This window comes from Abramis brama, assembly GCF_963993115.1.
Source record: "Abramis brama genome assembly, chromosome: 15".
Taxonomy (NCBI): Eukaryota; Metazoa; Chordata; class Actinopteri; order Cypriniformes; family Leuciscidae; genus Abramis; species Abramis brama.
The window spans coordinates 32,666,625-32,680,255 of record NC_139977.1 but is presented as its reverse complement, the minus strand read 5'-3'; the positions used below and the strand labels follow the sequence as shown (position 1 = coordinate 32,680,255).

Sequence of the window (13,631 nt, the reverse complement as noted above, 5' to 3'; positions counted from 1 at the left end):
ACTAAAAAGAGAAAAAGACATGACTGGTATGAAACCAGTTACAATATTTAAAGTTATAATTTATAGACATTAAGAAAGAAATCATTTACCTGTTGAGAGTCAGTAGTTGTATAGCTGAGCTCCAGAATATCAGTAATGAGGTGACTGTGACAGTTACAGATTTGAAAAGGTGGAAATAAAGAACCCTAAACTCTATAGAACCACATAAATGGTTCTTCAATACGATACAGTTCTAAATAGAACTGTTACTACATGTAGAGAACCTTCAAAGAACCATCTTTTTTTAAAGTGCACTGGATTGTTAGAATAATCCAAAGCAGTTTTTCTGATCCTTTATCTAGACCTGTAGTTTCTCTTCCCTCTTTAAAAATATGAATGTAAATCTCTTATTTAGAGTGTAAATAAGTTTATTACACTTAAATGTATTATCACTGGTGAATATCAGTGTTATTTTCTGGGAGATGTTGAAACCTCAGTAAGGGATAACGCTTTTACCTGTTATACCCAGTTGCTCCAAAGGTCAAAGACACTGGTTACAAAATTATGTTTAAGATTTACCCAGTTAGTGACTTTATACAGAAATGATTTCATTTCGAGGTGGATCCTTGCAGCTTTTGTTCTTTTAATCTTTAGCTGTGAAGTTACTTCAAAATGTTGATTTGATATATATATATATAGCTGGTTGTCAGTAAAAATGGAGACAATTCCTCTAACCCAACAAAATGTCTGCTATTCTAAGGGTAATTTAAATTCACCCTTCTCTGATTTTGTTTTATTGAAGGGTAAATATTATTTCCATACTTGTAAATGGAAAAAAAATGTAAGCCCTCCTTTAATACATTTCTATGAGAGTTTGTTAAAACGTTTCAGAGCTTCAAATGCTTAAACATAATAGAAAGTCTGAAGCTTTGCTTCTGTGTCAAATTTTATTTGAGCTTTTTCTTCCATGTCTTCACCCTTGCTCTTTTTTTTTTTTATTCATTTATTTATATTCATTCCATCTCCAATTCAAACTTGATCCCCGGGGTTTCTTGGACAGGGATTTCATATATTTTACTTATTGTAGTAGTCCTATTTGGGACAGATAGCATCCAAATTTTGGAATCATGTTGAAGTCTGAAGCTGAAGAGAGAGAACAGATACACATTCATACACACTTTAAAACAAATAACCACAGAAATCATTGCTGCGTTCGGTCTTACTCACTTTTACCAACATTGCATCCTGCATCTTCTGTATGATATTGAGCTTCAGGTTGGTCAGGTGATCTGTGAAAGTGATCATCACACTTGGACTGGGGTCTGGATCTGGAATATATTGGGCTCTGAAACAACATTCAAGAGTCAGAGATGCTGATGGTTCAGTGTGGTTCTATATAGAACTCTAGGGTTCTTGACCCAATTTTAAAGAACCCTTTATGCCAAAAAGTTTCAAAGGAGAAATCTCTTTTTACTTTCATGTTTAATTGGTTGTCGATTTTTTGTAATAAAGACTACAAGCTGTTAAATTCATAAAATGTAATTACTTAATTACATTAATGTGTTAATTCAAACTAAACCCATAGAATGATGGGAACCTCTACAAGGTTCTATATAAGAAGCGTCTGACGGAACCCTTTAAGATTCCATATTGAACCTCTTCTTCTAAGAGTGTGATGATCTGAGTTCAGAAGCACAGAGACAAACAAACACAAACCTTTGCAATGTGGCCTTAAAGTTCTGTAAAGAAAAATAATGTAAATTATTCAGCAAAACTTAATTTGGTTTTAATCTCTGAAATTGACATTCATATCATTGGAGAATAATGAAGATTAATTGACACCTGCAGGAATGAAACATCTTCAGCCTTCATCTGCTCCTCGATGTCTCTGATTGTGATTCTGAGAAATGAAATCTGTTTGTTCGCCAGATTCTCATCATAATTCACATATGTTCTCAGTTCCTTCTGTAAGTGTTCCAGTGAAGCTTTGAGAATCTCCTGAAAGTAGAAAACAAAAAGTGTCCATTGTTAAATTTTCAGGTTTTTGCCTCTTATTTAAAGTCCACCTGTAGTCAATTATTTTATCCCTTAAAACTCACCTTTGACCACCAAAATGAAACATCGTAATTTTTTTTAGCTTGAATGTAGCTCAACACCCTTGCCTCATTTGGCATTCGCGGTTTTATGAATATGCAAATGAGCCCCGCCTCCACTCACTCACTCAGAGATCCACTGGTTGACGATCACACATTGATCTGATTGGTTACAAGGTAGTTTGTGACGTCAGAAACACCAAAGCTCGAGTTTACTCTTCTGCTACATTTAAAAGTATTCGTTCTTCACACACACACACGCTACTTTTAGGGTGTAGTAGAAGTAGGCAAATGGTGGCGCAGGAAATATCTTAATATCAGACGCATTTATTTATTGAGTAGGTATACTTAAAATTATACTTCAGATACAATGTAAAATGTAAACATTTTTATTCATTAGCAGTTTTACGATCTGATTATGGCTTGAATTACCAAAAAAAAAAAAAAGTATTACAGACAAATTTAGCAAATTCAGATTTGAGTTTCTAAATTGCTCTTTGGTTTATCTGAGATTATCTTTAGTTTCATAATTTAACATAAAAAAAAAATCTGTATCGTTTCTGTGTGAATAAACCCACACCAGTATCAGTTTAGGTTTGTCATTGTGAAAATGTCTATTGAGATTTGATTTATTCAAATGTTTTAAACATCATCTGACCTTATTATCCACGACAGCTTCATCTACAGGACTGAATCTGTGGTTGGTGTGTTTTCTGGAGTCTCGACACACCACACACACGAGCTGTTGATCATCCAGACAGAAGAGTTTGAGCTCCTCTTTGTGATCTCTACAGACTCCAGATGAAGATTTCTGTCTTCTCTGCTGTTGAAAACTCTCACACAGGTTCTTCAAAGCCAAATTTACTGGAGGACGATCATTTGAAGATGTTGTTCGGCAAACCGGACATTCTTTAAGTGTTTGATTTTCCCAAACCCTCTGAATACAGCTTGAACAAAAACTGTGGCTACACGACAGAAGAACAGGATTTATAAAAATATCACAGCACACCGGACAAGATAAATCCTCCTCAGACAAAGATCTAGATGCCATTTTTCATAGTTGCTTAGAAATGAAACTCAAAGTCAATCTTTAAAGTTAGGATAGGCCAGGGGTTTTCAAACTGCACATTTTGTATGTTTCTCTCATCTATCACACCTGGTTCAACTCATCAGCTCATTAGTAGAGAGAGGCTGCAAGACCTGAAGTGGGTGTGTCAAATAAGGGAGACATACAAATGCCTTGTCCAAATACACACACTTGTGGTCTTTGCACTTGATCACTTGCATGACATTTTTCCCCAAGTAGGTGTAAAAACTGCAAGTGTGTGTAGAACTTTTGATTACTCGATGGGACTCACTTATAGTCTTGCAAAAAATGCAGCTTTTATTTATTATATTTTCAATACTTTGCATTTTAAAATAAAAGTCTGTTCAGTAGTCGCTATGTAACGAACAGAAGACACACATTTAAAATTGTGGTGCTTCTAATTAAGTGATAAAAACAGTTCCAAATCAGCTCAGAGATCCACTGGTTGACGATCACACATTGATCTGATTGGTTACAAGGTAGTTTGTGACGTCAGAAACACCAGCGATTTCAAAGCGTGTTTTTGAGACTGTCTTTGTTTCACTGCAGTTTTATGGAGAAAATACTCAGCAATGCTGTCGACTTATGAACTTACACATGCTTTGTCTTAAAGCATATTAAAAACACCACATACACACATAAACAACATTAAAAGCTTGTTTTTCACCAAAATAATTTTTACAAGAACATTTTATAAAAATGATCCTTTTGAGGCCCAAAAAATAATGAAGGACGTACGGCATTAAAACAACACCAGGGTGGGTAAATGAGGACTTTACTTTCATTTTCACCACAGGGGGACTTTAATTACCACTTAACTTTTTTTTTATTATTATTTTTTTATTCTGTGGTGGAAACAAGCTTCCATAATAATTTGAATTTACTATAGATTATAGGATTAATAACATTCTCAAAATAAGCATTACAACAGCTGTTGCACATGAACATGCATTACAACTTCAATAGTATCATTATCTATATTATTACATAATTACATTATCAGTTAACTACTAAAAGTTGTGTAAGGTCAAATATTGAATTGAATTGAATTAAATGCATTGGGCAAGTACACAAAAAATGCAAGGAAATTGTTGGTATGTGCAATGCATTGCAATTCATAAAAATGAATCTTCAAATCATGGCTGTTTTTAAAGATGGATTTTTATTCATGGTTGCAAAATAAACAGTACCATGAAAAAAAAAAAAAAAGTATTGTGGTTTTAAAATTGTAAAACATACAATTGCTTTTGAAAATAAAGAAGAACAGCATTTAAAGATTCAACAGAAACTGGAAATGAAGAGTTCAAATAAAACCATCTAACTTAGTAATGTTATCAATAATACGGCTGAGAAGAACATCAACAGAAAAGCTCAAAGGACAAACAACACAAGCTAAAGCCCATAATGCCATGCGGTCCTTCAGCAACTCTTGTGTTGTGGCTGTTAGTCAGAAGATACTCAGACTTTAGTGTGTAAAACAAACGGCACTTCTGCTTCACATTAGTCCAGAATGCAGATCTGTACAAGCCGAAACGCTGTTTTGCACCATCAAAATTAATCATTGTTAGTATTTCACTCCTTTCTGCCTTATTATTATACATTTTAATTTGTTATAAGAGAATTGTTTATACTGCACAGGTTATTCATTCAAGAACAGACGAATCTCAGGAAAACTGCAAAGAAACGCACAAGTCATAATTCAACTCAAAACCAAAAAACATATTTTTTTCCGTAAGTATATGTTGCACTACTTTTATATTTATTTTTGTATAACAGTGATTAGGATATTTTTTGCATTATGGTCATGATTTCAGGATTAAAAAATCTTACGGGTCCTAAAAATAGATAATTTTCTATACGCAAAATAATGCTTTTCTTTTTTAAATTTGGGTTGAAATATGAATCGGACGTTTCTTTGTGAGATTCAGTATTTAGACGTCCATCTCGAAGCGCGTTTCTTTACCAGTGGTTATTCAGGATGGTTGAGTGAAAACTTTCAGTGTTACAAAAGACACACACCGCAGGAGCGTGTGTGTGTGTGTGTGTGTGTGAAAACACACCAGACATCTGTAAACCAATCCAGAACACGCACATATATCATCATAATCATCATAATCATCAGTGGCTGTTTGAAACTTTAATAATGATTCGTCTATGATGTTCTACACAGGACAAGTGATAGTGTCAAAGTTACAACAGTGTCAAGTTACTTGACGTGTTTTGAATGAAACTTACGGAGGCCCGAACATGATATGCGGACAAATATATATATATATATATATATATATATATATATATATATATATATATATATATATATATATATATATATATATATATATATATATATATATCATGTGGAACCAATTTGATTTTACTAAAACAAGGGAACTAATTATATTGAGAGCATGATTTACTTTAAATGAGTGGACGTATTAGTATGTCATAGGAATTAATTGTTAATTCTTGGCCACGATACACATATTCTTGTCCCCACGTCATGTGCGGCTTCGTAGAAACTAAATAAACTACAGCTAAAAATAACTACAAAATATATATATGTATATATAAAAGCAAAAGCAAACATGTGTCATTCATATTACTGCAGGATGAAAGTCACAGCTAGTTTTAAAACAAACCTTCACATGAGGACGAAAGGTATTTTGTGTTTAGTTACAAACGCAGACGTGTAAAGCCACAGAAACGCATCTTTGTAGGGCGAATCTCACAAAACATTCACATTACAACAAAAAATTATGACAATTTTAATAGCAATTACACACGTTTTGACTCCAATTCTCCTTTATTTCAGGCCAAAAATATTTTGAATTAAATGATAATGAAGGGGAATTTGATTATTTGTTTTGAAAATTTCACAATCCCCCCAAAAATATTTATTTGGTTTATTGATTTTTGGGGAGAAATGTGTGACAGAAACATGTTCGTAAAGGTTTTGTGAGATTCGCTCAACGCTTCGCACTGCATGTCCATTACAAAAATTCATTCAACGAGTCGATTTCCATCCAAAAACAAATTTAAGCTGATCAGAATATTATCACAAGCATGTTTTACACTCTTGTTTTACACCTGGTCGGGTGAAACTGCTTGATTAAATGAGGCATTTTCACTCCAGGTCATTCGTGTTTTTTAAGACGTTTATAGACATGATTTGAAAAACTATAAACATGCAGCGGAGTAAAGATCTTAATTTAACACCAGGAGGAACTTCAACTTGAATTTATTTTTTCTCTGTTACATTTGATACATTCCAATACATTATATAGTGGTTATTCATATTCATTTCTTTTTTCTATATAAAAACAGAGATGATGACTGATGATCATGCTTAACAAGCCGCACTTTGCCGTAAAGTGCACTTCAGCGCTCAGCCAGAACTGCTAAAAGAATAAAAATGTAATAAAAAGATCGACGCACTAAATGTGAACAGACACAGTACAAAAACCAATCGATTTAAAGAAAGATATTGCCAAGCTTCCTCACTGGGTTTCAGACTTCTTTTTGTTTTTCTTCAGGAAAGACGGGGTGCGAAACTTTTTCTTCTTCTTTGAAGGGGATTTGTTTGGTGATTCGTCGCTGCCATGGTCACCAGCCGCATCGTCGCCTGCGACAGGCTCCTCCCCCTCTTGTTGAGGGGCGGAGTCAGTCAGTTCAGGGGCGGGGTCTTCTGCAGGGAGGGCGGCGGCTTCAGAGGCTTCATCGGGGGTCAGATCGGGGAGGGTCTGTCTTAAAGTGGCGGCGTCACTATCGTCTTTAAACGTCTGTTCCTGATGTGCCTCTGTGGAGGACGAGGAGAAAAGATCACAGTGAGTTTGAAGATCAGCTCACGGCATGGACACCGTCCAGGGGGAAATTCAGCGCTCAACACTCCGCCTCCTCATTTATGAAGCGTGAAAATAGCATTTCTCAGAAACTGATCATAAAACTTGAATCCCTGCAAAACCACACTGATCTCCAGACACACACTCATCTTTAGCTTTAATCACCAAACTGCTACATCATGAAACACTTCCCGATGCAATTACCTAATTAACAAAAACTAGATGTACTGGGCAAACAGAACAACCAATTTCAGAGTGAACCCTGAAAAACTGTGCCTAGTTTGCAAAATAGGGATCTCAGTTAATAATAAAAATGTATGCTTTAAAACAAGTGTACATGATATATTTACATATATGCTGATATATACATATGCTGATATAAGTGCTGTCAAATCGACAAATCATGATTAATCGGATCTTATGTATGTATGTATATATTTGTGTGTACATTATATATATATAAATACATATATAAACAAACTTGTTAAATGCGATTAATCGATTTTACAGCACTTTTATATACATTCTCAATAAATGAGAGTATTACAATTTTAATCATATTTTCAATATATTTATACAGTATGCATACATTAATTTTTGTTTCATGCACCATTACAATATTGGTTTTATATAATATAAATATTTTTATGTAAATTACGTAGATAAACTAAACAATTTAATATATAATATTGATTTCTGTTTTGTTTTAATTTACATTTACAACTGTTTTAATTAAATTATTGTTAAATCAAATAATTTTTGAATTATTCATTGATTAAGCATTAACATTCCTTTCTGCAAACTATTAAAGACCATTTAAAGCAGATTTAATCTCTTAATACAATAAAACCTTCAAATCTCATCCTATAATTTACATATCTGTCACTCAACAAATCCTAATATATATTATTCAGTATTTTAGTCTCCGTCAGAAACATCAGAACGATGGTTTTCGATCCAGTTCATGCAGCGAAACAGACTCAGTCTGAGATCCTCAAATACACTAACATAACACATACATTTATAAATGCGACATTCATATTTCCAGAGACATTTCAGCTCTCAAACAAACACCAATAATAAAGACACACATATATATATGTAACGCTCACTACTGTCTGATATGTATAACCATCTGCACGCTTTAAGACCACACAGCAGTTTCACTGACAGTCATAAACAGAGAAATAGCAGAGATATTTAAGACATTATTCACACGAGAAGCGTAATATTCATACATTACCTGTTCTGCTAAAGCAATACTGGACTGGCATGTTAAAGAACTTTGCTATTGTTATAAAGGTTAAAAAGAGGAAAGTTTGTAGGAAAGGAATGTAGAAGTTTCTAGGGAAAGATTTGTTGCTAAAGCATGATCTCACCGCACTCCAGACAGTTTCCTTACATCACTACATCCATCAGGCGTTTTACCTTTACAATGACATCTACAATAATTATAATAATAATAATAATAATAAGATAAAGCAAAGCAAGGAAAAGTCAAATTAATCAACAACGTCATAGTCTTGTTTTTATTTAAAGTGCCCCTATTATGCTTTTTCGAATATTGTGTAATGAAGCTGTTTGTGAGTGTAAAGGGTTTGCAAAGTTTTAAAGATCAAGTGCAGATAAAGTTATTGTCTCCTAAAAGAACGAATTGATTCTGAACTGTTGAAATGAGTCGTCAATTATTCCGATGTCACTTCCGGTTACAAATTTGCATAATGTCAGTCCATGGTTTTGATTGGCTGAACAGCGTCTCTTAGCCCCGCCCTTAAACACTGTAGTTTATCTGAGACTGGAAGAGTTTGGTTCGTGTTGTTCGTGTCGAGAAGACGCTGTTTTCTGCTGACAAAGCAAATCCACTTTGATGAGATTGATACGGTAAAACCCACGCCATCGTTACTGTTCGTGTATCTAGTGCTGAGAAAGAGATGAAATTCAGATATGCTAATGAGCGTTGGGTTTCTGACCAATCAGAGCAGAGAAAGGCGGGGTTTAGAGAGACTGAATCTGAGGATGAATCGTTTTCAGACTCTTTGAGAAATTAACTGAGGTGCAATATATATTATGAGAAAACTATTATTATTATTTTTTACCTTGGATGTATTGTAGGAGACCTTTAAAACAAAATTAGGAATAGCATAGGGGCACTTTAAAATCTTTCATTAAAACTAATAAGTTTGTCAGCAAGGAAATGTATAATATGTCTAACAGGTTTCCATCCACTCAAATCCTGATGGATAAAAATCGGTCACATTATAGAAGATAAATGCGTTACAAATGCAGTTTCACTTTATTTCAAATGCCATTCGCAACCCATTTGACTTCCGTAATCTGACGTATGACTGGCTGGAGCCGAGCGGCGTAAACCATCCCTCACAACAAACGAGAGGCAGAGGACAGGGAGATGAGTTAGACAGCGGAGGAGTGAGATCCAGTGAAGCCGTGCAGCAAACTCGAGCGTGGGGAGGTGAGGTACTTACTATGGTAACAGGTACTCTTTTGCATTTCCATCTCCTGATTGTGACGCAGCCACGAAGAAGAAAAAGCACAAGTAGAGAGAGAATGTCTATGCAGATCAAATCACAGCCACCGGGTTAAATTAAAAAAGAAATTAACAGAAACCGTAAAGAGACACACAGGCCACCAGAAGTAAAGAATGGTTGCCGAGCCATTCTTAAAGACCCCGGAGAAATGAGCATGAAGGGTGAGTGAGAACATTTAAGACGGGTGATTTACAAGACATTTCTCATGTCGGATTACACCTGAGTTTAAAGATACAGCATCTGATCTGAGTTAATGTATCAGTTCTGCTACATTACAGCTCGTGACTGTGAGATTATAAGAATCGGATGTTTATTTTGACATCCAGGCCCTAAAATACTATGAATTTACTAGAAATGTATGATTTAATAGTGACTATATCATAAGGAGAACGAGTGCAATTCAGGGATATAATCATTAACTAAAACTAAAACTATTTAAAAGAAAATATGTTTAATTGAAATAAAGCCGAAATAAAATATAAATATTAGTTTAAAAATTAGAAATGTTGCCTTGGCAATAAACTGAAATAAGTTTAAGTTAAAAACCTAAAATTATTAAAACTAAAACTTTTACTAAAATAAATTAAGCCTTTTTAAGAAGATTAATTAATTAAGAAGAGATTCTTGTTAAGAATACTAATACTTATACTAAAAAAATTACTAAAATAGGCTAAAGCTAATTCAAAATATTAATAACTCTGGTGCTATTCGTCAGTAAAACATTCTTGCGTAAAATGTGAAAAGTTATTTTAATGTTTATTTAAACAGTTTTTATTTTACTTTTGGTTCTATATGTTTTTAAATAGGGCATACAGTTTAGATTTATAATATTGGCCTATTGTTCATAAATGAATTATCGGCTATTGGTGTCAATGTCAAAAAGGTGAACATTTGGTGCATCCTATAAATAAACACTATAAAGCATGTTTATTATGTAATCTCAATATAAGAGCTCCTACTGTGTTTTGATAAGATGGGTGTAATCCATGGTAATAAAGACCATAAAGGGTAAAATAAAAACTAAATATGTTAATAAGATTTTTTTTAAATGCTTTGCTACCTGAAAAGTCCAAGAGTGTAAAATAAAATAATTGGATTTAAAATAAAGATTTTGTCATTAATCCTCAATTAAAATAGTTTTTTTTTTTAAGTTGTGGGGGGTAAATGAACCAAACATCAATGGTGCCCTTTGGTCTGTTATTACAAACAGCAATAAATGCCTAAAAATGTTAATTAACAAACATACAGACAGACATTAGCCAGCTGGAGAGGCTCATGCTCGGAGAGAGCCTGTGTGAGCGGATGAACGTACCTTCCTCCACACGCACAGGTGAGCTCGGGGGGGTGCAGGTGCTGCTGGGAACTTGACCATCTTCAACCTCTGCTGTCTGACCTACAAACAGCACACGCATCATTACAGTCCAGTCTTCATCAGGAAGACAAAACCACACAAAAACCACAGATCTGACATCAAAACACGGCAAAAACATCAAGACAAGCGGCATGCTACAAAAAAGATAATACCAAATCCAACATGGAATCTGTGCATTTTTTACACATTGATTGATGGATAATATACATGTAAATATTGTAAAACGCACACTTTTGGTAGACAAAAGATTATAAAAACTGCCAAAATATATCAGCAGATGATTCCATGCAAGTCTGATAATGTCTGATAATCATCGTTAACTAAAATTAGAACCATTAGACATTTATTTTTTCATTGCTTGAAATAAAATAAACATCAACTAAAATAAAATGAAATTTATTAAAAAAAACTCATTTTATTTCAGTTAGTGTTTTCATCTCGTTTGTTTAGTTTAAGCTGATATACTAAAATAACTCAAACTACAATATAATGATGAATAAAACCTATAGAGATTAAAAAAACCTAATAAAAATGACAAACAGAACAAAAGTACTAAATCTTAACTAAAATGAAAATGGATAATATAAAAAATAAACACTAATTCAAAATATTAATAAAAACTAAAACAGTACACTAAAAAACTAATACAAAAAAGTACTTAAACTTTAATTAAAATGAAAATGGATAGAAAAAAACCCCCTAAATTTAAAATGACAACGGATAATATATATATATATATATATATATATATATATATATATATATATATATATATATATATATATATATATATATATAAATACCAAATCCAACATGGGAGGATATTAATACCAAATCCATACTGCATTATAAAGTAAAAAGGAAACCACTTAAAAAATGCTGGAGAACCAAGAAATAGGATATAAGGAGGATTTTCACCATCAGCACATCCACATTTGGTCAAATCTCAGCTCAGATTCAGCGACGCCACAGTCAGGTTTATTAGTACAAGAATCCAATTAAACCCCAACAAGCAGAGGAGCGAATCCACAGCGAGGAGCCCGCAGGTGACTTTCAGTCCAGGACTGAGAGTGGAAGAGCTGACGAGGGTCTTTATGCACAGATCCAGAGCAGGGTGTTTGGGGCGCAGGCTGGGGCGAGAACAAAGCATGTCGGACCACCAAGGTTTGAAACCAGGGGACAGCAAGAGACAGCAAGAAAGAAAGAGCCCAGCAAAGTCAGAATACACCCCAGAAAGAGAGGCCCTCCTCAGGCAGATGCAGGGGTACCTGCAGGCGTCCCGTCCCGCTCCGGCTCCGGCTCACAGCCCAGAGCCTTCAGAACCGCAGAGTGAAACTCCTGAGGGGACCGTGGAGGATCCGCCGGGGTGTCGTGACCCGACGGGCCCCCAGATTCAGTGCCGCGGCTGGGGATTATGGAGGGTGGCGGGGCCGAGGTGGCCCTCGGATCCTCCTGTGGGACGTCTGAGCCCGACTCACGAACCTGTGCTAAATGCAATACAACAGTTTCTCTCCTGACCTGCGGTGGCGCTGTTGGGCTGCAGGATTCATGTGCAGGGTAAAATGCGATTGCAATAATCTAAACTCATAAACTTTGAGTTGGTCAACAGAAGAGGTGGTTTGTTCAGAAAACATTACTTGTACACTTGTCTAAAACATTTTTAAAAAAAGCATCAATTCATGCTTTTAATTTATTTCACACTGGACCACATTTACAAGTAAGAATTTATAAAGGGTTTGTCAAAACAGATTTTTATATACACACACACACTACTGTTCAATAGTTCGAGGGCAGTAAGATTTGTATCTTTGTAAGAAACTGATACATTGAATTGATCAAAAGTGACAGTTTATAATGTTACAAAAGATTCTATTTCAAATAAATGCTGTTCTTTGAACTTTCTATTCATCAAAGAAACCTGAAAAATAGAATGCATCAAAGTTTCCACAGAAATATGAAGCGCCACAACTGTTTTCAACAATAAATGTTTCTTGAGCATTAAAATCATCATATCAGAATGATTTCTGAAGGATCATGTGACACTGAAGACTGGAGTAATGATGCTGAAAATTCAGCTTTGATCACAGGAATAAATTAATCTTTACTATATAGTCACATTTTAAATGGTACTTCACAATATTAGTTTTTTACAGGATTTCTGATCAAACAAATGCAGCATCGGTGAGCAGAAGAGACTCTAAATCTTACTGACCCCAAGCTTTTGAACATGGGGGGTCTTCATACATCTCAAGTTTTTGTGAGACAAAAAGCTAGTGTAAAACATGAAACTAAAATGATTCTAAAATGACACTTATCAGGAGGACTTTCAGCAACATTACAGGACGTTCTTGGCATCTGTATCAGTTTCTGCGAGGAGACGTGTGTTGATCTGCGATTTGTAGTGTTCTTACCTTCTGGGACTTTCTGCTTGAGCTCCACTTCCTTGCGATACTCCTCCAGATCCTGGTCTGTGAACTTGTTGAAGGGGTTTGGTCCAGTTTTACTGACGACGACCCGCGGTTGGTACTCCTTCTCAATGATGGCTTTAGATGCGGTCACTAGCTCCCCCTGCGGGCCAAAAGAGGACAAAACAACACCGTTTAAGCACTCCTATCTTTCTAAAAATGAAAAGCATTTAGGTCAAGCAAATTTAGTTTTTCATAAATGATATTAAATAGAGTGAATACTAGTGGGACACTCAACATCCAAATGGCT

General features: G+C 34.8%; 2 protein-coding genes across 11 annotated transcripts in view; both read right to left on the bottom strand.

The window, feature by feature from the left end:
* Nucleotides 1-914: 914 nt before the first annotated feature.
* LOC311097669 (nuclear factor 7, brain-like) lies at nucleotides 915-3,187 on the bottom strand. Of its 2 annotated transcripts, XM_084137512.1 has the most exons (5): nucleotides 2,731-3,187; nucleotides 1,822-1,977; nucleotides 1,696-1,718; nucleotides 1,207-1,324; nucleotides 915-1,122 (listed from the first exon to the last, which is right to left on the bottom strand). In XM_084137512.1, exons 1-5 carry the CDS (start codon nucleotides 3,121-3,123, stop codon nucleotides 1,105-1,107), a joined length of 708 nt encoding a protein of 235 aa, XP_083993638.1. In that variant the 5' UTR covers nucleotides 3,124-3,187; the 3' UTR covers nucleotides 915-1,104. The 2 variants fall into 2 exon arrangements, with proteins under 2 accessions (XP_083993638.1, XP_083993637.1); XM_084137511.1 differs by having other exon boundaries at nucleotides 1,091-1,324.
* Nucleotides 3,188-6,381: 3,194 nt separating this feature from the next.
* add1 (adducin 1 (alpha)) overlaps nucleotides 6,382-13,631 on the bottom strand; it is a 39,990-nt gene continuing 32,740 nt past the window's right edge. For 4 of the 9 annotated variants that reach the window (XM_084137295.1, XM_084137297.1, XM_084137294.1 and 1 more), the window contains 4 exons: nucleotides 13,328-13,484; nucleotides 10,857-10,937; nucleotides 9,482-9,515; nucleotides 6,382-6,955 (listed from right to left, as the gene is read on the bottom strand). In XM_084137295.1, the coding sequence (XP_083993421.1) occupies nucleotide 6,955; nucleotides 9,482-9,515; nucleotides 10,857-10,937; nucleotides 13,328-13,484 (273 nt within the window). In that variant the 3' untranslated portion in view covers nucleotides 6,382-6,954. Of the gene's footprint in view, nucleotides 6,956-9,481; nucleotides 9,516-10,856; nucleotides 10,938-12,184; nucleotides 12,380-13,255; nucleotides 13,485-13,631 lie in introns of all 9 variants that reach the window. The other 5 variants (XM_084137291.1, XM_084137293.1, XM_084137290.1 and 2 more) reach the window with 2 other exon arrangements.

Excerpts from the sequence above, each read along its gene's own strand:
- LOC311097669 (XM_084137511.1), bottom strand. The coding sequence starts at position 3,123 with ATGGCATCTAGATCTTTGTCTGAGGAGGATTTATCTTGTCCGGTGTGC. Across the intron at positions 1,719-1,821 it reads AAGATGTTTCATTCCTGCAG|AACTTTAAGGCCACATTGCA; the intron begins GTGTCAATTAAT and ends TTTTCTTTACAG. Across the intron at positions 1,325-1,695 it reads TTTAAGGCCACATTGCAAAG|AGCCCAATATATTCCAGATC; the intron begins GTTTGTGTTTGT and ends ATGTTGTTTCAG.